The sequence below is a fragment of the Lissotriton helveticus genome, chromosome 11 (genome assembly GCF_964261635.1).
Source record: "Lissotriton helveticus chromosome 11, aLisHel1.1, whole genome shotgun sequence".
NCBI classification, from domain to species: Eukaryota; Metazoa; Chordata; class Amphibia; order Caudata; family Salamandridae; genus Lissotriton; species Lissotriton helveticus.
In genome coordinates, this window is record NC_136072.1 from 544,511,495 (window position 1) to 544,536,321 (window position 24,827).

At 44.5% G+C, this 24,827-nt stretch overlaps 1 protein-coding gene across 1 annotated transcript in view; it reads left to right on the top strand.

Annotated features, from left to right (window-relative positions):
- The window catches only part of PEBP4 (phosphatidylethanolamine binding protein 4), a 2,262,838-nt gene that overhangs the window by 375,196 nt on the left and 1,862,815 nt on the right, over positions 1 to 24,827 (top strand). Inside the window, exon 3 of the mRNA XM_078665387.1 lies at positions 7,525 to 7,654. Coding sequence (XP_078521513.1) covers positions 7,525 to 7,654 — 130 coding nt within the window. The remainder of the gene's footprint in view (positions 1 to 7,524; positions 7,655 to 24,827) is intronic.

Here is a 24,827-nt window from a genome sequence, read left to right on the forward strand (position 1 = left end):
GGCTGTCCATCTGACCCAGACTGGCAGGAATGGTGGCCTGTTAATATGTTTCCTCCAGCACGCTCGTCCCAGCTAGCAAAGAATTTGGGGATCAAGATCGATAATGGTCTGACGTTAAGATCTCAGATCCTTGGTCTCACGGGAACATTCTTCGGCCTTCTCAGGATGCTCCGTAAGTTCCTTCCTTTGCTCTCAGAAGATCATAGGAAGACTACGGTGCAGGCCTTAATTGGTTCAAGACTGGACTATTCCAACGTCCTATATCTTGGCCTGCAGGAGTATCTCCTGCAACGGCTGCAGGTGGTCCAGAACTCGGCCGCGCGGGCCATTTTTGGCCTTCACAGGCGAGCCAGAGTCTCCGGCCTTTTGCAGTCGCTCCACTGGCTGCCTATCCGGAAGCGGATCGTTTTTAAGGCCTTGACCTTGGCCCACAATGCTCTTCACGCCTCGGGAGCAAAATATCTCCAAAGGAGGCTTGCCTTTTACCATCCGGCCCGATCTCTGAGATCTGAATCATTGTTCCTTGCTGTGGTCCCTCGAGTAAAAAAGGCCCGCATTGGAGGTCGCTCTTTTAGGCTGCTGGCACCACAGCTTTGGAATACTCTGCCTCTGGCATTACGCAGCACCTCTAATTTGCTGACTTTTAGGAAGGGCCTTAAAACTTGGCTTTTTGCCCTTTAGTGCGTTCGTCTTCCTTTCTGCTGGGTCCGTTTTCATTTTTCTGTGTTGTGTTTTTCTGCTACAGGCTTCAATAAAAGCGCCGGGACACTATGGAGTAGCCGCGCGCTATAAAAGACTAAACTAACATAACATAACATAACAATCTGTACGGCACCTTTGAGCAACCTTTCTATCATGCCATTCCTGCTGGGATTATAAAGAGAGGTGATATGGTGTTTGATGCCCACCCTCTGGAAATATCCCTCATCTTTGTTAGATAGAAACAGCACCCCGTTATTGGTGATGATCTGTACAGAAAGACCCTCATCTGTGAAAGCCCGATCAAGGAAAGCTAACATGGTGTCCGTGTCCACCTTATCCACAAACCTAATAACAGGTCAGCGTGAAAATACATCAATGGCTGCCTAATGTATTTAGAATTTGCGCCTATAGGTCTCATTATGTCCACAGCAATAGTCTGGCATGAATGTTTTGGTACAAAGTGTTTGCTCATATTGTGCCTTAATATCTTCAAAAACTTGTCTGCATTGGCACAGGTAACGCAATTCCTGACTAAACGCTCAATGAAAACGTCCAAACCAGGCCACCAAAACCCTTTTTTTACTGATTGTTTGGTTCTAATGATAACCACGTCCTTCATGACACTGTATAACTATTGCTCGTCTTAAAACGTACAGAGGAACTGCTCGATCTCCTCTCCAAATTATTCCATTCACACATAACTCATGTCTCACGCCCCAAAAGCATTGTAAGTCAGGCCTAAGCGTACTTTTTGCAGGCCAACCCTTCGCCATAAACTGCCAAACCTCCTGCAAAATCTCATCCTTAGCAAATTCGTCAACCCGTACTTTCTTTTCTATAGGTGGGGGTACCTTTGTCATGGACCAAAGCAATCTGATTCTCGTCCTTTCCATACACACATCCTCTTTAATAGGTAAATGTATTCTGGATAAGAAATCCACAGGAACATTGCTTTGTCAGGCACATACACAAATTTGTACACAAAATCTTGGAGTCTTGTTGACATCCTTGTGATGCGTGCAGACACCTTAATCATCCCTTAAGGAGATGTACCAGGGGTTTATGGTCACTTCTAATCCCACATTGCTTCCCCCACACAAAAGGTCTAAATGCTCCAAAACCCAAATGCTAGTCAAAGTCTCACTTTATTAGTAGAGTAACTTTCTTCTGCTGGTGTAAGTGCTTTATTCGAATATGCAATAATGGTTTCACCCCCTCTTAAAACTTCAGGGCCACAACTGCACCTAAACCCTTGGACCTACTGGCAATTGTAGTGAAAACATAGGTAAGTTGGGGATCAAAACCACTCAAAGCAGAAGCCTTACAAATAGCTACTTTCACGTCACTGAATTCTTTGTCACACTCATTATTCCAACAAAATTTGCTTTTGTTTTTAAACAACTGCCTAATTTTCTACTTAATGTAAAAAAATCTGTATGTACTTTGAGTAAAGCTCTAAGAGACCTAGAAATATTCTTACATCGTCCTTGGAAACAGGAGCAGGTGCTGAGTGAATAGCCTCAACTAACTCAGGTTTAGGTTTGACGCCCTTCTCATATAACACATGCCCCAAATAAGTAACAAATGTAAGTACAAACTCGCATTTGGAATGTCTCACAGTCATACTCTTTTCACACAAGATCCCCAACACTTTCTCCAAAGTAATATCATGGTCTTCCTTGTCCTTCCCAAATATTAAAATGTCATCCTGGAAACAATGCACTTTTTGCAGTTTTCCAGATAGATGATTCATGATACACTGGAAGACCGGCCCGACCGACGCAAGTCCAAAAGGCATCCTTTTATATTGGTAACAGCCATACGGTGTTATAATTGCTGTGTAACTCTTACACTTGTCATGCTGCACAATCTGGTGATAAACAAACAATAGCTCGATGTTGGAAAAAAACATATCTTTTTTGCCAGGGCCAACATTTCAGAAATACATGGTAAATGGAATTGGTCAACCAGAATGCTGTTATTAAGATGGCGCAAATCAATGCAAAGTCTAATGTTACCATTAGCACGCCTAGCGACCACAATGGGGAAATCCATTCTGATTATTCAATGTTCTCAATTATATCACCCTCCACCAATCTGTGAAGTTGTTTATCCACCTCCCCTCTGACTATGATGGGTATGTTCCTTCCTTGTAAATCCTGAGGCATGCATCATTCTTCAGAACAATTTCATGTTTGAAATCAGCTAACTTGGCAATTTCATCCCTGAAAAATGTGGGAATTGTTTTAACATGACGACCCCCTTGCCATTACCCTCCTCCACCACCATAACTGGTTCAGGGCTGTTGGGATTGAGTGCTAGGTTAAGTTTACCTTGTTCACACCAACCACAAACAGAAGGTCCTTTCCTGCCCACATAAAGTTTCCCAACACACTCACAGTTCTTTAATCTGAAAATTAAGGTGCGGTAACCCACCATTTCTGTCCTTTCCCCTGAATATCCCTCAGGATGGATATCTGGTTTCTCCAAATTGGGTCTTAATCTGTCTGAAAAGTTTGATCTCCACACACGTTCGTTAAAGTCCACATACATTTGTAACCATATCATTGTGTCACACAAAGGCTTTTTCTTAATCAGTACATTGCCAATTGTGAGTATTTTACTTTCAACCTCTGTACTGTTCACACAAATGAGCTTTCATCCTGTGCACTATAACCAGGACACTCCTACTCACTGCTATCACCATCATCCACACACTTGACCTTGAGCTTTTTCCTTTTCTTACACACCTTAGAAAAATGCCTCATCATTCCACAATTTGCGTATTTTTGCTTGATAGCCGGGTACAATTTACCATTTGCAAAATGCGATTTACTGTCGTAACAATAACATCCTAAATTATCTCTATTACCCTCATAATTCTTGTCCTTACTACTCCCAAAATATTTTTTTTTAACCTCCGCATTCAATTTTCACCCTAATATCAGCTTTAACTTCATTTGCACTCCTACTCGACATCTCAGCTTTCCTAACAATAGCTAAAATAAACTCTCAAATAGCATCTCCATTCACCCACAACCTTTCCTGTATGGATGGGTCCTTCACATGCATTACCACTTGGTCTCTGATTAAATCCTCTTGCAATGCTCCAAATTTACAAATTACAAAGTTCTCAAAGCTGTTATGTAATTATCTACTGACTTATCCGTTTCCTGATTTCTTTGGAAAAATTTATATCGCACAATACTCACGCAAACCTTGGAGCGAAATACCAATCAAAATCAGCCAAAGCACTTTCAAACACATTTCTGTCCACCTCCCCTCCATTCTTTGGACTCTGATTAAAATCTTTAGGAACCTCTTGGCCTTCAGAATGTAATAAAACCCTTCTTCTGAGCAGCAGACATCTTTCCTTGCACATCCAGGGCATCAATGTAGTAAAAAAAATATGACTTTCATTTTGGCCACTTCATGCACGTGTACCCCCTGCAGCACAAAAAATGTGAGGAGCGGGCTAAATAATAATTTTGCATACACATGTTGAAGACTCGCTAGCAAGAAATAAGGACTGGTTCACTGTAGTACTCTACCAGTGTCCATTCTTCACTCAGAAGATACCCACACCGCAAACACAAGGGATTAATTCACTGTAAAATAAAAATCCACAATGTCCACTCTTCACCCTTGCCAAAGAGCTTGCAAAAAATCCACATTGTCCCATATTCATTCTTGCCCAAGCACAGCACAATAAAATGCTGGTAAAAATAAATATGCAGCTATTAATTAAATGCCACTGCGTATTTGCACGAACAGCAGAATTAGAAGAGTGAATAAAAATACTAATTCCTTCCTCTGCCAGAGGAAAAACAGAGTTCCTCTTCTACAAAATGATTGAAAAAAACAAAGGCACGAACCATCCTTGTCGCCAAATTGTAAAGTAAATGGCGGACACTGTTGGAACTTAACAAAAGTTTATTGCCTTCCAGGCGAGAAAGCTTATGGTTCAGGCACTCATTCTTTCCAGCCTGGATTACGGGAATGCCTTTTACCTCGGAGCTCCGGTCTCAACCTTCACAAAACTCCAAACGGTGCAAAATTGCGCTACAACGATGCTTGTTGGGATCTCGAGCTGGCAATCTGCAAATCCCGCCTTGAAGTTCCTCCACTGGCTCCCTGTTCGGGAGTGCATTGCCCACAAGATGTTAACAGGGAAAAGCCTTCTATCAACCACCCCATTGTCCCGTCTTATGTGGCAAACAGAAGGCTGCGCTCAGCCGATCTTTACCTGGCTGCCGTTCCCAGGATTAAGAGGGCCAGAAGTGGCGGTCGCCTATTCGCTTACAATGCTGCTAAGCTGTGGAATTCCCTTCCCCTCCGCCTACGGAGGGAAACTAGACATCTAGCCTTTCGGAAGTTATTGAAGACTTGTCTTTTCCCCTGATCCAGCGCTCTGATTGAAAAACTGTCTCAAAAACGCTACCTATCACCTCAATACTCACCATTAATCATGAAACACATAAAAGGCCCATATTACCAATGAGACAATTTTTGAGCGACTGAATCAGGTGGTATGATTAGCTAAACTACTCACATATTATTTACATAATTATATACAACAGCTGTTTATCTATTCTTACCATGGATTTAACTTTTATCAATAATTATTCAGACCACCAAGGCGATTAAATCAACTGATGGTAACTAGACCATGAATAAACAAGACCAGCTTGTCTTTTCAAATCTAATTTTATTAACTTTATTTTTCATAAAGGAAAATAGCATTTACGTTTTAAAATATTTATTTTATTAAGCAATTAAGAAAGCAGCATTTTAATAAAGAAATGAATTAATAAACTGACATTTTCAAAGCAAGCTCAGAAAGATGAAATATTCGCAGAATAACAGTTTCCATTCCCTAAATCTATTTCCCTGTCTATTTTCTCACTTCACCTAGAAAGGAAAAATCAATTAAAGTCTACTGTCCTTACATGCGCCAAAAGTCCAACAGCATGTCACGTCATTCAGGAATCGGAAAGAAGAGAGTTTTTTCCCGGCTCCTAATGTCAGGTTTTATACCTTTCTTTCTTGCTAAACTTTCTACATTTTACATTCTTTCAAACAAATCAGAGCGTTTCATTGGCTGTCCTGTGTCAGACCATGATTAGGTCATCTCCGATTCTTGACCAAGTCCAGGCTTCACATAAGCCCTATTGTCTTACACTTCCCCATCTTTCGGCTTCCTCAAGAAAGTTACTTTTCCTCGAGTTTTGAACATTTACTTCCTAGCCTTGGCAGACACTTTGAGTTTCTGTCCTTGAGCCTTTTCTTCATGAGGACGTTCAACTCAACCAAAGAACTGCTTTTTCAATTAACGATGACAATGCAGTAAAAATCTTCACAGCTACGCATGTGCAAAGGCTTCACTCTGGACAAGCTTTCGTGTCTGCAGCTCTGACAGCCATGTTTTCTGAACCACCTTTAGGCCTCACTTTGGAAACTATTATTAAACAAACACAAGACATCAATTAATTAAAGAATTGAGACCCATTCTGTTACCCACCCCCTTTACTAATTAATCCTGTTAATTATGTTACCTAGCAAAAGCACATTCAGGCAGCATTATATTTACTTCTCCTTTGGAACTGCACAAACTCATTGAGCTTTCGTCACAGAATGACATAACATAAGCACACAAAATAAGCACATGCCATTAGTTAAACAGCCGCATTTAATACTGACAAAGACAATAGACATGGTTAGTTTATTATTTTTCTCTGCATTTGCAACATAAAGCACATTAGTTTATCCCGCGTGTATGATGAATGTATTCTTAAACTAAGTTGATTAGTAATTTCACCACAAGCTTATTATTTTAATTTAATTACAGTTATGGGAGATTAACTTCACAAGTTTGAACAAAATCTTGTTCTTTACCTTGCTTCATCACCCCTAAGTGTGCTGCGATATCCTCTTTGTTACTGCCACAGTGCTGGGATGCCCCATGGGTAGCTACGCGCCTAACAAATGCTGTTTCATTCATTCGTTACTCATAAACAGCACTACCGGTAAGCACGTCCTTTTGTGCCTACATCCAACAGCAAATGTCACAGCGCCTACTCCTAGTTCCAAACTGGAACACCGAGTACGTGCCCTGAGAGCGAGTACAATGTGAAAGTAAACACACTACAATAACATAATGGGAAAGCTTCTATTGTTTGTTGTAACTTACGCCATGGCTCAAGTTTTCTTCCCAGTGGGTATTTAGGAGCGCTTACCCAGATTTAGGGCTAGAGATGTTTCTTCACATTTCCTCACACAGAATCAGAGATGGCGATCTATCTTGACAAGCAGTGCAATGGGTACGCTTGCGCTTCAGGCAGTGAATAAAAAAAAAGATATTCACATAGAACAAGGGTTGCATGTATTAATCCAGGGTCAGAAATGGCACAGCCACTTCACTAACGATCAGGCATTCAGCTGCCACATAAGAGGCAGAGTACATCATAGAGATATCTTAAGGACAGGATGAAGGAGGGAAATATCAGTTTGAAGACAGTGACTGTTTAACATGTCTGTTTGTACAAAGGTATGAATAGGCAGGTAGCTACACAGAGGGGGTTAGAGAAAGGATGTCACGTGGAAAGGGGGTAAGAGAATGTGATGTCGCTTTACAGGGTCAGAGATGGATGTCACTTCGTGCAGTTCCCTACAGTGTTGCGCACACAGGCAGAGATGACTCCACTTCACACTGGATTAATGAGTGAGAGGTCACCTCTTATATGGTCAGGCATTTAGCTATCCCTATGCACACGATTGGATGAGTGCAAGTAACATCTCATGACCTATGTTTTCTCATTGCAGAAAAGGGCTTGAGGTCCTCTATCCTGGACTTGATGCCTCCTGCAGTGTCATCCCAAACTGTGCTGAGTATCGGGAGAGTCTAATGTCCGACTGGGGCCCACCAGAGGTGAAGTTCCCATTCGCCAGAGCGGTAAGTGTTTTACTCTGGTATGTAATGTATACTTAAAAAATGCATACATATGTCAGAGTGTGATGCAAACATACAATTTGCGGTCTGACCTATTGGTACAAAGGTTGTGTTGCATATTGCATTACCATTCACAACCTGTCCGTGTACAAATTGTGAATGTGAATAGTACATCAGAACCATAATGTCTAAATTGTGGTTTATAACTAGATTGTGAATCTACAGGCGATATTTAGTGGAACATTGGAAATGTTTGAAATCCTCTGCATATGAGCCTGTTGTGGTTTGCTATCTACACATTGAGAGAAAACGTCATTGTTGGCCATGGTTTTTATCTCTACATGTGGGACCTAGTGGACACCCAATTCAAGGAGTGCATTATTTAGTACTAGGTCAATATGGTAGTCAGAAACTAGAGAGGTAAGCTTATACCTCATATATCTTAGTCAATGCAGCATACTCTGGTGCACCCTTAGCATCCATCGGAGAGCACTACAAGACCACATTGGCATGCCTAGCCTGCAGTTCGAAGTGACCATAGCACAGAGTGAACCCTTTTATTGTGTCCTGCCCACAGCCCAACATTGTTAACAATCAGATCCTTCTTTAGCGCCCACCATTCAGACATCTCTAACAGTGGCAGTCTGTGGATCTTTCCATTGTGCCTGTCCTAGCATCCCTCATTGATGCAGCAGATTATTTCGTCTTGTCCAAAGTCTTGTTCAATACTGCTGTACTTGGTGCTATACATGGTGCTCCTTTGCTTTGTCGCAGTGCACATAGACATTATCAACTTAATTACTTCTGATCGCTATGATCTTTGTTTCTGGCATAACATTTCCTTTCTTCTTCTGTATGCATTAATGAACTATTATATGCACACTGCCTTCTGCAGCAAATTGATCACAAGGTGGTGCAACGCTATTATGCATTTGTAGAGATTTGTTTAAATGTAATCTCGAATGTTATAGCTTTCATGTGAAATTTTATCTGTTGCATTTTAGATATCTGCTAGTATGCAGTACGCTTTTTTATTTATTTATTGTCTAAAAGAATAGTGCATGTAGTTTCAGAAGGGTTTTGTAAAACTTAGATAGTCTGTGTGGTTGTCATTTATATGTAATATTCCATTGGGTGATAACCATACTGTAGACATGTTCAGTAAATGTTTTGACTTTCTGAATGTGTTAATTGTACACATTAGCGATAAAGCCAATTCTTGATTGGAATATATTAGACTTGTTTTAACCCATCTGTAGCCTTTCCACCTCAGAATATTGAGGCCTTTGTCCCTCATTTACTGGCAAATATTGAACAATACAATCTCAGGATATCAGTATAGCAAACAGGCATCTGCTCTCCAAGTGGTGGTGACTATCTAGAAGGGACTGGTGTTGGGAGCAATTCAACTCTGCTAAATCGTGCGATGTACAATAACCATTTAACATTCATTGTTGTTATATATCACATAACAAAATTCACATTTATATGTTTTCATTCTATCATCAATAAAGATACTACTGCCCAACGTTTGTACCATCTTTTCATTGTATCACCTGGATGGGATTGCAGATTACAAGGATTTTGTGGGAAAATCCTTGCCTCCATGTCCTTAATAAAATTGAAACTGTCCTTCACAATTGCTAGGAAATGTAATATTCTTAGTCAGATTGGGTGGTGAGGATTGCATGTTCAAAGCTTACCGAAAACTAATGGTGCCTCCCCTATCACTTGCTTGAAATATAATATTTGAAAAGTAGATTCAGTGGACCTATCTGCTTCATTTAGGATATATTCTAGGTGTCCGCTCAGAAAAAGCCTTAGAAACAATGGCCCCTCTTCCAGAATGAGCCCCAAAAAGTAAACATCTATCCTGCTTTATTTATAGTTCAACATACCCATCTTGCAATATTTTGGGGTGATACCTAGTTCTAAGAGCTTCTAAATGGATATCGGGAACTATCGCATCCTTGGAGGTCTGAACTCTCCAGTCATTTTGTTGTATGCTGTAAGGCTCCTGATGACATCATAGCTAGATTATCAGGAAAAGACGGATACAAGATAATTCTTCTATTTGATTTGGTTCTCTTGGAAACCAATCCAATCGCTATTCGATCTCTGTTCTAGTGGACTTCAATATCTTGCTCTCCGAATAGTGGAGGCCTTTCCTTAGATGAGAAGCTACAAGTCTTTGAAGAGCACGATCATGGAGGGAATCTGGAAAGATTCCCTGAATTAGTGAGGCCAGTAGCCCCACCAGCATGGCAAGCTGTTTTAGGGATGTCTTCTTTCTTGAAAAAGAAGAGCTGCTTTCAGTTCTTTGCCTGTGTTTGTTGTCTTCTTCTAAGGAAGTTTCAGGGTCATTGAGGCTGAATCCATCACAAACCCCAGGAATGTTATCCACCGGGTTGGAGTGATTTCTGACTCTTCCCCATTTATGCCGAAACCGAGCCCTTGTAGTAGATCTGTTGTCATCAAAAGGATTTTGTGCAGTTGAAAAATAGGTGGAAGTTACAAGAACCTCAGTGCCTCCGTGGACAGTTTCATTACCTTGGTAAATCACCAAGAAACGTAGGACAGGCAAAAAAAAAGTACCCCCTATTCGTAAACTTGAGCTCTTTGGACAGACATTAGAAACCACTGGGTGCACTGCAAAATATAGCACCATCAGATAGGCGACATTCAGGTTCATTCTCATGATCCATTCGTTTGGGAGCAAACTGACAACATGGAGAAGTATTCCCTCAATTTTTAAATGGCGGTACACTGACTACTTGTTGAATTCCCAAAGTTTGAGGTCTTTCTTTTCTATGAGAAAGAAATTGCTCAGAAGCCATCTGAATTAAAGGTTTTAAGTATCACTGCTCCTTCCACCTCCTGGTCGATGAGGGAACTTTCTTCCCCAGAAAACATAACGGGCATGAACCACTTTGAATGAGCATTCTTCAGACCTCTATTTGAAAGGCCATGAATGTTTGAAGAACTACTGTGTCCCGTGTTATCTCTTGCTCCTTGTGGAGGAAACCCCAGCCTCCCTTCCACTTTTGGTTTGGAAAAACAGGTAGTCTCAGGGCTTTAAGTGGGATGAAAAAACAGGAGGGTCCCTCAAAGGAGCGTGGCCAATGTATTTAAGGGCGTGGCTTAAAACACGTAAGCGAAAAATCTTACCTCAGCCAGGGCGGGTAAGGAAGCCTGTATACCCTCTATGTAAATTCAGTCCGAGTGCGCTGCGTGCTGTGGGGTTCTCTCGCCAGAACCCCACAGCACGCAGCGCACTCGGACTCCTCGAGTGGCAAAGAAGGAAAAGATCCAGGGGTCAACTTTGACGAACATGAGGCCTGAACAACTAAACTTCCAGACCAACCATGAGTGGACAAAAAGGTATCAACCAGGAGCAGCTTCTGTGTAGCAGCTGAATTTACATAGAGGGTATACAGGCTTCCTTACCCGCCCTGGCTGAGATAAGAGGGTTCTCATTTTAACTTGTATGTATTATGTTCACGTGCACTTCACTGTTTTTTTGTTTGGTCCTGAAGAAGCGCCAATGACCTACGGGTGACAGAGGCGCGAAACATGTCGACCGCGACTATAGACACCCAGGCATAGTGGGCCTTTTGGGGTCAATCATTTTTAAGCAATATTCTTAACTGCCAAGGGTTTACCAAGAAAAACTTACCGCTGCTTTCATACCCTTGGAATTTTATCACACTATCACATTTGCACGTACATGAATTACCCTCCTTTACCCTTCCCCACACACCCTCATGCAACATCCGGCATTTCCTCAACTCTCCGACAAAGTGACCCTTCGGGGGTCCCGTAGGGAATTGCAGCGCCGGCCCTACGAGGAGCAAAATGCCCGATGATGAAGCATGACATCCTTCGGGGTGTGTGAGGGCAGCAGAGGATGTTGAATGTCTTTCCCTCTCATATTAGGGTACTTTATACCTAGGATTACCTTTCCCTTATCCTTCCCTGTTTTTAATGCATGGGTGACTGTTTGCACCCTGATACACCGGTGACTTTTGCACCCTTGTATAGGAACTTTGTCCTCCTTTTTGTTATCAGACTTGTATTAGGAGCATGGACACTGGACCTTTATTAGCTCCTTGGTCCCCCCTCTTTTTTATTTAATCTCTAATGTTTAGGCATCAAGTTTAAAATAGGTGAGTCAACTTTGAAAATAAGATGTTTAGAATTAGTTTTTTTGTTTTCTTTTTGCCTCGTTTCCTTGTGTGTTTTTTTAAATGTTTAGATAATAAGTATATTGCTTCTCTTCTAAGGCTCATTTTTTAATATAACACTCTTCTCTAATAAAAACGTGTTAGTGTGTTTGTTGTATTGTACATAGCTTTGTAAATATATTTAAGTACATTAATGTGTGTATATTCTGTTTATGTCTTGAAAATTATGTACGTTTTGCACTATGTGTTTTTGTCCGTCATCTAATTTGCTTTATATATATATATATATGTCTTTATGTCTGTTACAGCCCTGAAGAAGTACCGTTAATAGTTTATACAGGAACGAAACGCGTTGGCTGTCGTTGTATCTATGTCATCCATGAAATAAAAGTAAAAAGAAACACTTTGGACTATATATCTTATGTTCAGTGCACATCCATTTTCTTAAAAAAAAATGTACGCTGTCTACAGAGGCACCATTAGGTGACAGGTGCTGGAGTTTTTGTGCACTAACGGCCTGATAAGGCGGCATTTATAGTGAGGTGCTACCATTTATGTCCGTCACCTTGTAGATTCTTTTTGTTACCACTTTTGAGGCCTTGACCTCCTTGGGAGGCTCAGAAATAGGAACCTACTGAGCGCCCCCTACTTCTACCATCCCCTGCTTCTACTATCCCCATGAACATTTTTGTAGCCAAACTCAATCTTGATTTATTGCTGGGCTTTGTCCAGGGATGAAAATGTAGTGACAAAGTTCTCCAAATTTTTTCATCAAGGGATCCCCAAATAGGCCTCTCTTACACCTGGCCTGCATCGTAAGTTGCCAACCCACCAAGAATGGTATCATTCTTTGAGGAGTAAGCACCCCATTCAGTGGAAACATTGCAGTTTGCATTTCCCAAAAAGTATATCGTCCTATGCTCCCAACCAGACAGGTTATCTGTAGAACTCAGATTTCCAGTTTACTTGGCTTGTTCAGCCATGTTTAGTATATTCGTTAGAGAGGCAAATATTTTTCAGCTTGTCTTGGAAAGCTCTCCATGATCAGTTAATATGTTATTGAGATCCCTAATAAACATTGCCAGAAATGTGAGCATTTTCCATCTATCTCAGCAGGTATTGGGCCCTATTTGTTGTGAAGCGAGGGCCTAGGACATTCCATCCACAGTCGGCCCCCAAGTTCATTGTCAAAGTGTTTCCTCATCTGGTATGGACGTATTCTGTCACCTTTTCTGCCATGTCCAGGCAAAAGGCCATGGGTGATATATGTCCTCCACTCTAGCAAGTCAGACACACTCCTTATCGAATGGAACCTCTGGGGCCTTTTCATCTAACCCAGGATGTTTGCCTCTTCCATCTGGGCATCTGGGTTTACTAGGGCGTGGTTATGCCCTCTTTTCATCCTCATGATAATCGGTTCCTTCCATCCTTTTTGGGATTCAGAGTTATCACTGCAACTCAGAGGGGCATAACTATTGGCAGGGAAAATAAGTCTAGCTTTGGGGAGCTGGTACAATGGTTATATTTTTATTTTTTTATTGCCAGTATATCTCACATTAAGATAAACAAAAAAAAACTTTTGTCTAGATGTGGCATTTTAAAAGATAAACAATTATCATCATATATTTTAGTAGAGCAGTATGGGTTCTTCCTAGAAGGTAGGTATACTTTGAACAGTTTTAGAAACCCTTATTAGGTTTAATTTACTTCAAAATAAAATATGATTCTTACTGATGCAGCGAAAACGTTCTGTAGCGTGAAGAAAAAGTTTAAGAACACAAAAATGACAGAAAATTGAATCAGGCTACAGAATTCAAAGAAAAAAAGCAATAGCAAAAGAAATGTATTAGCTCACCAGCCCTGGCACTGACGGGCCCTTCTTTTTAGGTGAATGTGGTCAAGTGATCAAGAAAAATGCCATCTCTAAGTTCGAGAGCAATTCAATGAGTGGGGTTACCAGTTGGCTCGTGCTGCATTCTGTGGTGGGCAGAAGCAAAATATGAATGACATTTGAACAAATTATTGAATGAATAAGGGGATTCAAGTCCTTCTATCTAGGTCTATTTTTTATTTGTTTTTATTTATCATTTTTTTATTACATGAGGCAGCCAAGAACATGAAGCTGTTTCTAGGCCAGACCAGAAAAGACCAAACTGACCGTATACTAATTCTCTTTCATTTTTCATATCAAACCTTGTTCCCACTAGTTTAATAATCAGTGCTTTCGTATATGGATGGAGAAACTGCCATGCTGGTGGGTCTGTCAGAATGTTCTCTGTTTGTACTACAATGTGTGTGACAATCTGCAGCTTCACCTAAAAGAGGGAACAACCGACCTTTTAGCCCTCCCAATAATCCTGAGGCGGAAAGCCGGGTGCGGGAGAGTTTGCGCTTTACATGCTGACTACTAGCTGTTTTTAAAAAATGTATTTCTTCGTTTGCTGCTTTCCGCTGTTTTAAAACTGCGTCGTACTCTCTCTCTCTCTGCTGCCTGAGGCGGAAAGCCGGGTGACACTTAGGTTCTCTATCTGCTTTTCACCTTTTGATACCTTCATACTTACCCCTCCGCCTTCTCATAATTGTCCTCTACCCGCACAGCCGATTTTGAGCTGAAGGGTAATCCGGGACCAGTAGGCTTTCACTTCCTCAGTGGCCGCCTTGGGGGGAGTGAGGCTCGCTGGTCGGTGGACTAGTGTTGCGGACTCTTGCCGGCGACGCTATAAATCTGCGTCGTGGGATTGCCCTGATCAGACCTTTTAGCCCTCCCAATAATCCTGAGGCGGAAAGCCCGTGCGGGCGAGTTTGCGCTTTACATGCTGACTACTAGCTGTTTTTAAAAAATGTATTTCTTCGTTTGCTTTTTTCTGCTGTTTTAAAACTACGTCATACTCCCTCTCTCTCTGTTATCCAGTATTATGGGTGTCTTTCATAGATTCACATGCCTGAATCATTCCCCGTCGTCGAGACGGGAGTCTCCGGTACATAGAAAAGTAATGTCTTATAGACATACATAGAGAATAGTAGGCCTAAAGGCCTCACCTTAGTAACATATCCATGTCCTTTTGTAAAAAGGACCAAACTCTATAGAAGAGGCAATCCGCTATCACCTCCCTCTCGAACCTTCCTGGCAGGAGCCTCAGACCCTCAGATTTTCTACCGCACGTTGTGCTAAGGGAGTCTCCTCTGAGCTCTGCTCAGATTCTGTGTTTTTCACTTCATTAAATGACTTTGTTGTCAAGGATTCTTTTCTACTATGGATTATCTTCAATTACATTCTTTAAAGAAGGTCTGGTAAGGAGAAGAAAAGATTTTTTAAGAGCCTGTGAGGTTGCTCTGCTCTGATCCTCACACGGACCGCATTTACTTTCTGTACCGCAGGCCAAAGACTGCAAGGTATGTCGCACTTTCTCAAGTAAGTTTTTGAGAGGTCGTGAAGGGTGATTTTTAATATGGTGTCAAACACTAAGACCAGAAAGGAGGGTTTTTATTTTCTCCAGTGACCGTGATGAGGCGTTATCCTCAACGCCTAGGAGACCTCAAAAGAGAAGAGATTCTCCTCACTCATTCCTCAGGGGAACATCCTGAGAAGGCCCTCAAAAAGACCACTCATGGGTCTTCTGGGCGAAGTTCTTAAAAATCTCCTCACTCTGTGGAAAAGGAGAGTAAAGGACTTGCTTTTGGAGAAAAATCATGGAAAAAAGACGACTTCTGAGCCGTCAAAATCACCTCCTCTGGTCTTCTATACCTCCTGAGGTAAAGACTAAGAAGCCAACATATTACAGCCTCTTCGTCTACGATGGCCTCGTCTACGATGGCCTCGTCTACGATGGCTCGTCTACGATGGCCTCGTCTACGATGGCTCGTCTACGACGGCTCGTCGACGACGGCTCGTCGACGATGGCGGCCTCGTCTATGACTGCACGTCTACGAGGGCCTGTTTACGGCGTCGACGACGGCCTCATCTACGATGGCCTCGTCTACGATGGCCTCGTCTACGATGGACTCGTCTACAATGGCTCATTTGCAATGGCTCGTCTACGACGGCTTGTCTACGACTGCTCGACGACGGCCTCGTCTATGACGGCCTGTTTACGGCGTCGACGATGGCCTCGTCTATGACTGCTCGTCTACGATGGCCTCCTCTACGATGGCTCGTCTACGTCTGCGTCGTCGACAATGGCCTCGTCTATGACTGCTCGTCTACGACGGCCTGTCTATGGCGTCGACGATGGCCTCGTCTACAATGGCCTCGTCTACGAGGGCTCGTCTTCGATGGGTCATCTACGACGGCATCGTCATCGACGGCTTCGTCTATGACTGCTCGTCTACGACGGCCAGTCTACGGCGTCGACGATGGCCTCGTCTTCGATGGCCTCGTCTTCGATGGCCTCGTCAACCATGGCCTCGTCAACCATGGCCTCATCTACGATGGCTCATCGTCGATGGCCTCGTCTATGACGGATCGTCTATGACGTCGTCTATGACTGCTCGTCTACGACGGCATAGTCTATGACGCCGATCTCGTCGACTGACTCGCCGACGAGGGAAATTCCGACAATTCTGGAATCTCTTCTAATAGAGAGGGCTGCTCAACGTTTTAAGATCTCAATGGTCTCTCAAGAACAGGTCTGCTTCTTGTATGACTTCACAGAACCTCTCAAGAAGGCAGTTAGGTCAATACCGATTATCGATTACCTATAGTCATTAGGGGTAAAGGTCATGCAGAACCCCTCCTCTGTATCACCAGTGATCCCTCAGTTGGATGAGAAGTATAGGGCGCCAGATACAGCACTGGCGTTATTAACAGGACATCCTAAGCCGGACTCCGTGGTGACACAGGCGGCCCAGAAGACCTCCAGGAATCCTTCGGCCCCTTTGTCGCTTCCTCCTGATAAGGAGGTAAGAAGAGTGGACAACATTGGGAACAGGTTTTCCTCAATATCGGCAATGACGGTAAAGGCCGCAAACGCCCTAGCGCTCTTGGGACGCTATAATAGGCAATTGTGGGCACACATAGCCTCATACCTGTCGGAATTGCTAGATTCATCCAAAGAGGAAGTAAAGAGGATTCTGCTAGATGATGAAGCATTGGCGTCAGAAACTATAGACTGCGCGATGGATATCGCTATGACAGGGTTCCGCCAGTTGGCTGGAGCAGCAGTCTTGCGCCTCCAAGGATGGCTAAAGGCAGCCTCTTTCCGTCCTGAGGTGCAAACAAAGCTTTTGGACATGCCATATGTTAGCCAGTTACTATTTGGCACAAAAAATTGACGAAGCAGACACTGCGAGAGCTTTGGGCACTCTTCAGTATAAGAACCAGTCCTTTAGTAGAAATAGAGGAAGAGGACAGTCTTCCTACAAAGGAAATTATTTATACAAGTCTTCCTGCCCTTCAGGCCAGAGTAGACTGCAATACCAACAGCGCCAACAACAGCAAAACAAGCAATCCTCTTTTGGGAGGTCGTCCTTTCAAGGTAAAGGACAGCGGAACTAACAAACATCTACGGCTGCTTCTATGAGAGATCTCGATTACGCTGCAGAAAGGAGCAATAGAGAGAGTACCTCCATCTCAGAAGGGAAAAGGGTTTTATTCCTGATTCTTTTGATCCCCCCAAAAAAAAGACAAGCAGTGGATAGCAATCTTGGACCTTAGGGCCCTCAACATTCCTGAGAAGCAGTCGTTTCGCATGGTAACGATCCAGGAGATCTTGCAACTACTGTAACAGCAGGATTTTGGGGCGTCCCTAGACATACAGGACGCTTACCTCCATATCCCAATTTACAGGAATCACAAAAAGGTACTTGTGATTTGCAGTAGAGGGCAGACACTTGCAGTTTCGCGTTCTGCCCTTCGGGCTCAAGTCTGCACCGCGCATATTCACGAAATGTCGTACCCCGGTGGCGGCATATCTCAGACAGTGCCATCACCAAATCTTTCCGTATCTGAATGACTGGCTGGTCAGGGCTCCATCCTTAGACGCGTCCAGGTCTTCCAACGCCTGTTTAAAGCTTTTCGATTGCTAGGGTCTCACCCTCAATCAGGAAAAATCTGTCCTACAACCTTCTCAGTGCATCAGTTTCCTAGGTGCAACCCTGGGCACACGGTCAGCAAAAGCTTTCCCATCCAGAGAGAGGATGAACAAGCCCCTTGCACTTGCTGCTATAGTAGCCTCGAAGACAGTCTTGACAGTCCGTCTCTTCAAATCCCTCCTGGGGATGATGTCAGCGTGTATCCTCCTGATTCCTCACTGTCGACTACGAATGAGGAATCTGCAGGAGTCGCTCTCGAAGCAGTGGATCCAATGCACAGGGTCATTCGACGACCACATAAAAGTGAATCCTCAGATGGTCGGAGCCCTACAATGGTGGATGTCCTCTCAAAACATGTCTCAAGGCTTGTCATTCCTGCTTCCGGCTGCTCCTCATGTTGTCACAACAGGCGCCTCCTTGGAAGGCTGGGGAGCTTTTCTGCAAGAGCTACAGATAAGCGGGTAGTGGTCTCCTATGGAGAAGAAACTACATATCAATCTGCTCGAACTGCGGGCAGTCTTCCTGGCTCTTCAAGCTTTCCTGCCAAGAATAAAACATTCCCTGGTGCTCATCCGGACAGACAACACCACGACTAAGCACTACCTCAACAAAGAGAGAGGGACACGCTCGCTGACACACTCTCGCGAGTTGCAAAAAATAATCTGGAATTGGCTCATACTCCACAATATAACCCTAAGAGCGGAATATGTCCCAGGCACGGACAATGTGCTCACCGACGTGTTGAGCAGGCAGAAAACATCATCACACGAGTGGGAGCTAGATCAACAAATTATCGACCAGACCTTCTCCAGATGGGGCACGCCGCAAATCGATCTATTTACGACGACAATGAACGCCAAATGCCCACACTTCGCAAGTTGGCATCCCCAGTTAGGGTCTCTAGGGAATGCATCTTCCATCGCATGGCGCAACATCGTTGCGTACGCCTTTCCGCCATTCCCGATGCTTCCCAGAGTCCTCAGGAATATTTAGGTGGAGCCTTGTACTCTAATTTTAATAGCCCCAACTTGGCCGAGGCAACATTGGTTCACAGAGCTCCACCGTCTATCCCTGGAGCCTCCGGTCCACCTGCGGCAGTATCTATATCTGCTTACAATGAACAACAATACAGTTCAACATCCGGATCTGAAGTCTCTCAGGTTAGTCGCCTGGCTCCTGAGGTCCGAGAGTTCCACAATCTGAATATTCCACAAGACTGTAGACATTCTTGCCAGAGCAAGGGCGGATAGCACGACCAAGACGTATTCCCTGAAATTGAAGCGCTTTTGTGTTTGGTGTGCAGATCACGGAATTCGGCCTTTCTCCACATCACCAGAGCAAATATTACCTTATCTATTACATCTGGCACAGTCGGGCCTAGCCCACTCCTCCTTTAAACTACACTTAGCAGCAATATCTCGTTATAAAGAACTTCAACGAGTCCATCGCTCTGGTCAAGCGGGTTGATTAAGCAATTTCTAAAACGATTATACAGATCTTTCCCACCAGTAAGGATGTTGCCACCTACCTGGCATCTCAATGTGGTTCTTAACCAGCTCATGAAACATCCGTTCAAACCAGTACACAGAGCTGACCTAAAGTATGCCTCGTGGAAATCAACACTCCTCCTGACGCTCACATCTGCAAGGGGGGTCAGTGAGCTACAGGCGTTTTCAATCCAGGATCTTTTTCTACAGTTTAATACGACAGAGTAATCCTGAGAACCAATCCTAGGTTTATCTCGAAAGTCCAGTCGGACTTCCACCTAAATGAACCTGTCGTTCTGCGTTCCTTCTTTCCAAACACAAGCACGGCAGCTGAGAGATCGCTGCTTTCTTTGGATCTCAAGCGATGCTTGAAGTTTACACTGACAAAACGAACACATTCAGGAAATCTAACCAGCTATTCATAGTTTACAACAGACCTAGGTAAGGTCTACCGCTTGCCAAGCGGAGCATCTCCAGATGGAGTTCTGCAGCCATTGCTTTCTGTCATGACCAACCTGGACAGCCTTTGCATTCCAAAGTGAGAGCGCACTCCACAAGAGCTATGTCCACTTCTATAGCTCTCTTTGCAGGGGTGCCAGTCATTGACATTTGCAGGGCGGCAACATGGAAGTCCTTCACTAGGCACTACTGCCTGGATACGGAGCTGATGAATGATGCAGCAGTGAGACAATCCGTGTTAGGCCATCTTTTCAGTAAGGTGAGCCTTCCTCCGTCCCTCCATCCTACTCTGGTGCGCACATTTCTTTAGTAATACTTATTGTGGAGGTCTAATGATGGTTCATGCTCGCATGAGGTGTCTTATCTAAGGACTTGTGTATGCAGTTCCATCAGAAATGTGCACTCTGCATTGCTTGCTACTCTGATTCAGGCATGTGAATCTATGAAAGACACCCATAATACTGGATAAGAAATGCGTTACTTACCTGTAACTGCAGTTATCCAGTATTGGTGTCTTTCATAGATTCACATGCAACCCTCCCGCCTCCCCTGGAAGGACTCACCTAACTCTCTGTGTCACGCCTACTTAGCTTAGTGCGTACGAAAATCTGAGGGTCTAAGGCTCCTGCCAGGAAGGTTCTAGAGGGAGGTGATAGCTGATTGGCTCTTCTCTAGAGTTTGGTCTTTTTTACAAAAGGACATGGATATGTTACTAAGGTGAGGCCTTCAGGCCTACTATTCTCTATGTATGTCTGTAAGACATTACTTTTCTATGTACCGGAGACTCCCGTCTCGACGACAGGGAATGATTCAGGCATGTGAATCTATGAAAGACACCAATACTGGATAACTGCAGTTACAGGTAAGTAACGCATTTCTTGCCTGAGGCGGAAAGCCGGGTGACACTTAGGTTCTCTATCTGCTTTTCACCTTTTGATACCTTCATACTTACCCCTCCGCCTTCTCATAATTGCATAATTGTCCTCTATCCGCACAGCCGATTTTGAGCTGAAGGGTAATCTGGGACCAGTAGGCTTTCACTTCCTCAGTGGTCATCTTGGGGGGAGGCAGACTCGCTGGTCGGTGGACTAGTGTTGCTGACTCTTGCCGGCGACGCTATAAATTCGGATGCCCTCAGCTCCGCGCAGCGGACGCGAGCAGCGGACGCGCCTAAGGAAAGCCCGTCTGCGCCCGTCAGCGTCCCGGAAGCGGACGGGTGCAGACTGGGACTGGTTCTTAGCCAATTATCCAGCAGGCAAGATGTTTAAGTACACTTTGGCCGAGCTCACATCCCCAAGACTGAGGTCAAGAGTCTCGGAGTATGGCTAGAGACTGATCTCACCTTTAGGACACAGGCAAGAAAGACTGCCGGCATCTGCTACGGACTACTGAGATCTTGCAGGAAGGTACTTCCCCTACTGCCTTTTCAATCGCGTCTCCTGCTGATCCAAGGCCTAATTTTATCCAGGCTGGATTACTGTAACGCCATATACCTAGGATCTCCAGAAGCCACGCTCCAAACTCTTCAAAAAGCCCAAAATGCCGCAGCCCGACTCCTGACGAACACCCCGGCAAGAACATCTGCCAAGCCCGCACTGAGGACGCTGCATTGGCTCCCTATTAGGGAAAGAGTAACCTTCAAGGCCCTCTGTTTGGCCCACAAGGTACTGCACAATGCTGGCCCTCCTATTCTTGGTAACTGGATCACACCTTACAGACCCACAAGAGCGCTCCGTTCCGAACATGGGAACTTCATCACGATCCCCAAGGTGAAGAAGGCCCGGTTCGGTGGACGTCGTTTTTCGGTCAAAACCGGGGAAGAATGGAACACACTCCCCCTGAGCCTCAGAACAGAACCAAACCTTCTAAGGTTCAGGAAGGCTCTCAAAACCCTTCTTTTTCCCTGAGCCATCCCTCCCACTCCCGACTATCTTCCCCTGGTGGTAACAGGTTCAGCGCTGGGATACCCTCCGGGTGACTACGCGCTTTAGAAATCCTTAAAATAAAATAAATAAAATAAATAGGAGAAAGGTCGACAACTGTTGTACCGTCTTCCCCAGTAGACCTAAAGGCAATAGGTGCTGCTTTAGTTGTGGCTGGCTACTAGGTAATGGTTCTACTGCTATTCCTAAGAACATGCCAAACAAGAGCACTTGTTTACTTCTCAATACCAGGTCCTTAAGCAAGCACGCGCTAGATATATTTAATCTATTATCTGAGATCAAACCATCTGTCTCTTTTTAACTGAGACTTGGTTGGGCGACTGCTCGGTCCTGACATCGCCACCGCGATCCCTCCTGACTACGTTATCTATAGGAAGGATAGGGCCAGCGGCAGGGGCGGAGGTGTCACGGTGGTAGTGGACAAACGGTTTGCCTGTTCCATAATCCCCACGGATGACATTCTGGGGGCTGAGGTTCTGGGTTTTTCTTTGTCACTGTCACCGCACAAATCCTGTACTGGGCTATTGATTTATAGGCCTCCCGGCCCCACGGGCTCTTTTCGCGATAAGCTCACTCCGTTATCTCATCCTTGTGCCTGAGATCGAAGCACTGTTTGCTTCTGGGCGATTTCAATATCCACATGGATGTGGCGGATGAGACAGATACGATTAAGATTATCGATACCACCACTCCTCTGGGACTTTTTCCTTATCTCTCTCACCCAACTCACAACAAAGGCCATATATTAGATCAAGTCTTTTCTACAATTCCTATTGATACAACTACTTCAGTACTAGTCCTGTGGTCGGATCACTTTTTGGTGAACTTTCAGATCACTCACCTGGACAGAACATCTTCGAGTGCCTATGGACGTCAATCTTCGACTACACGAGCCTTCCATCGCGTCTCCTCTGATATGCTCGCTCAGGCCTTGCTATCTCATCCCTGCCAGCTGTCTTGCATTTTAGAGGTCGATTTGGACCTCTTGCAATCATGGTTTGCTCGGTGTCTGGACGAATTAGCTCCCCCCATGGCCGCTCGTAAAAATTCTTCTCGGCCATCAGCTCCATGGTTTACATCAGCACTGTCCGAGGAGCGACGGCAATGTAAGAAAGCTGAAAGACTGTGGCGCCAGCAGTATGATCTATTATCCAAAGCGGCCTATAGGGAATCCATTAAGACGTATCATAGAGACATCACCCTGGAAAAAAAATCTTACTTTGCTAGAAGAATTGAGGCAGCCACTAACACCAGCAAAGAAATGTTCTCAATAGTCAAAGAATTTATTTCTCCCTCTTCGAGTATACCCAAATGCACCCACTCTGAATTATGGGTTACTCAATTAGCTGACGTCTTCGCCAGCAAAATTAAAAATATTCAGGCCTCTTTTCTGCCTTCTGGTACCGTGGCAGTGTCCTGTGCTACACTTCTCTCATCCCCCTCCGTTGACGAAGGCCCTACTCTTTCGAAATTCCCTTTTCTTTCCCTCACGGCTTCTCTGGACTTTCTCACTAAATTAAAATCTGGCTCCCCTCTGGATCCTTGCCCGGCCAAACTTCAAGCAAAAACAGCGCAAGCGACTAACTTCCTAATCAGTCCAGTGCTCAATTTATCCCTCAGCACGGGAGTGGTCCCCCAGGCCTGGAAGCAGGCCCTAATTCTCCCACTTTTGAAAAAACCTAACCTCGACCCCATGGTCCATGCCAACTACAGACCCATCTCTCTTTTGCCAGCCTTTGCTAAGGTCGTAGAGAAGCATGTCCATTCCTCTCTCTCCACTTTCTTGGAGTCCAATGACATCTTGCATCACACCCAGTCTGGTTTTCGTGCTAATCTGAGCACGGAAACAGCATTGCTGGAAGTGACGGAGGCAATCAAGGAGGTTTTGGGCACCGGGGGAAAGGCCATGCTGGTAATGCTGGATCTCTCAGCAGCCTTCGACACCGTCCCTCACGGCCACCTCCTTTTAAGACTCCAAGAGATAGGTCTGAGGGGGACGGTGTACAGCTGGTTTGAGTCCTTTCTAGCTGACCGCCAACAAACGGTCTGGACCCCTCCGTTCTCAGCTTTAGTGCTGCCACTGGAGGTAGGAGTTCCTCAGGGCTCAATTTTGAGCCCTACTCTTTTCAACATCTATATGGCCCCTCTGGCGGCGCTGGCTGAGTCCCACGGTGCCCAGATTGTTTTGTATGCGGATGACACCCAGCTGCTCTTTTCCTGTGGTAAGAACTCAGATTTTGATGGAGAGAGCATCAGGCGCTGTCTTGAGGCTGTCTTTGACTGGTTTTAACTTAATAGCCTCAAGTGCAACTCGGACAAATCTGAGGTGCTTTTCTTCGGCTGCCCTCCTGATGCGGGCTGGAAGTCCTGGTGGCCAGCGGCTATGTTTCCACCCTCTGCCGCTACCTCTGCGGCCAAGAATCTTGGAGTAAAGGTAGACAGCGGTCTTACTTTGAAGCCACAGATCCTCGGCCTTGTGGGAAAATGCTTTGGTCTCCTAAAAATGCTAAGGAAGTTTCTGCCAATACTATCTCTCGCCCATAGAATAACCACTGTCCAAGCTCTGATAGGCTCACGCCTGGATTATGCCAACGTGTTATACCTTGGCCTCCCTGAATTCCTTTTATCGCGTTTGCAAATTGTGCAAAACTCTGCGGCGCAAGCCATCTTTGGTCTTCATCATAGATCCAGTGCAAGAGACCTTTTAAAAGCTCTTCACTGGCTTCCAGTTAGGAAACGTACCATTTTCAAAACTCTTACTCTGGCTTTTAAGGCACTCCATGGCACAGGTGCCAAATACATTAGGAAAAGATTGGACTTTTATCTGCCTTCGCGGTCGCTCAGGTCGTCTTCTTTGGCCTTGGCCTCTGTCCCGGCAATCAGAAGAGCTCGTATTGGAGGCCGCTCCTTCAAACGCTTGGCGCCACAACTGTGGAATGCCTTGCCTCTGTCCTTGAGGAAGAATGCCAATCTCTTGGCCTTCAGGAAGGACCTCAAGTCGTGGCTTTTCGTACAGTAAGTTTGCCATCCTCTCCTGCTCCGCACCTCTTTGGGTTAGCAGCGCCGGGACACT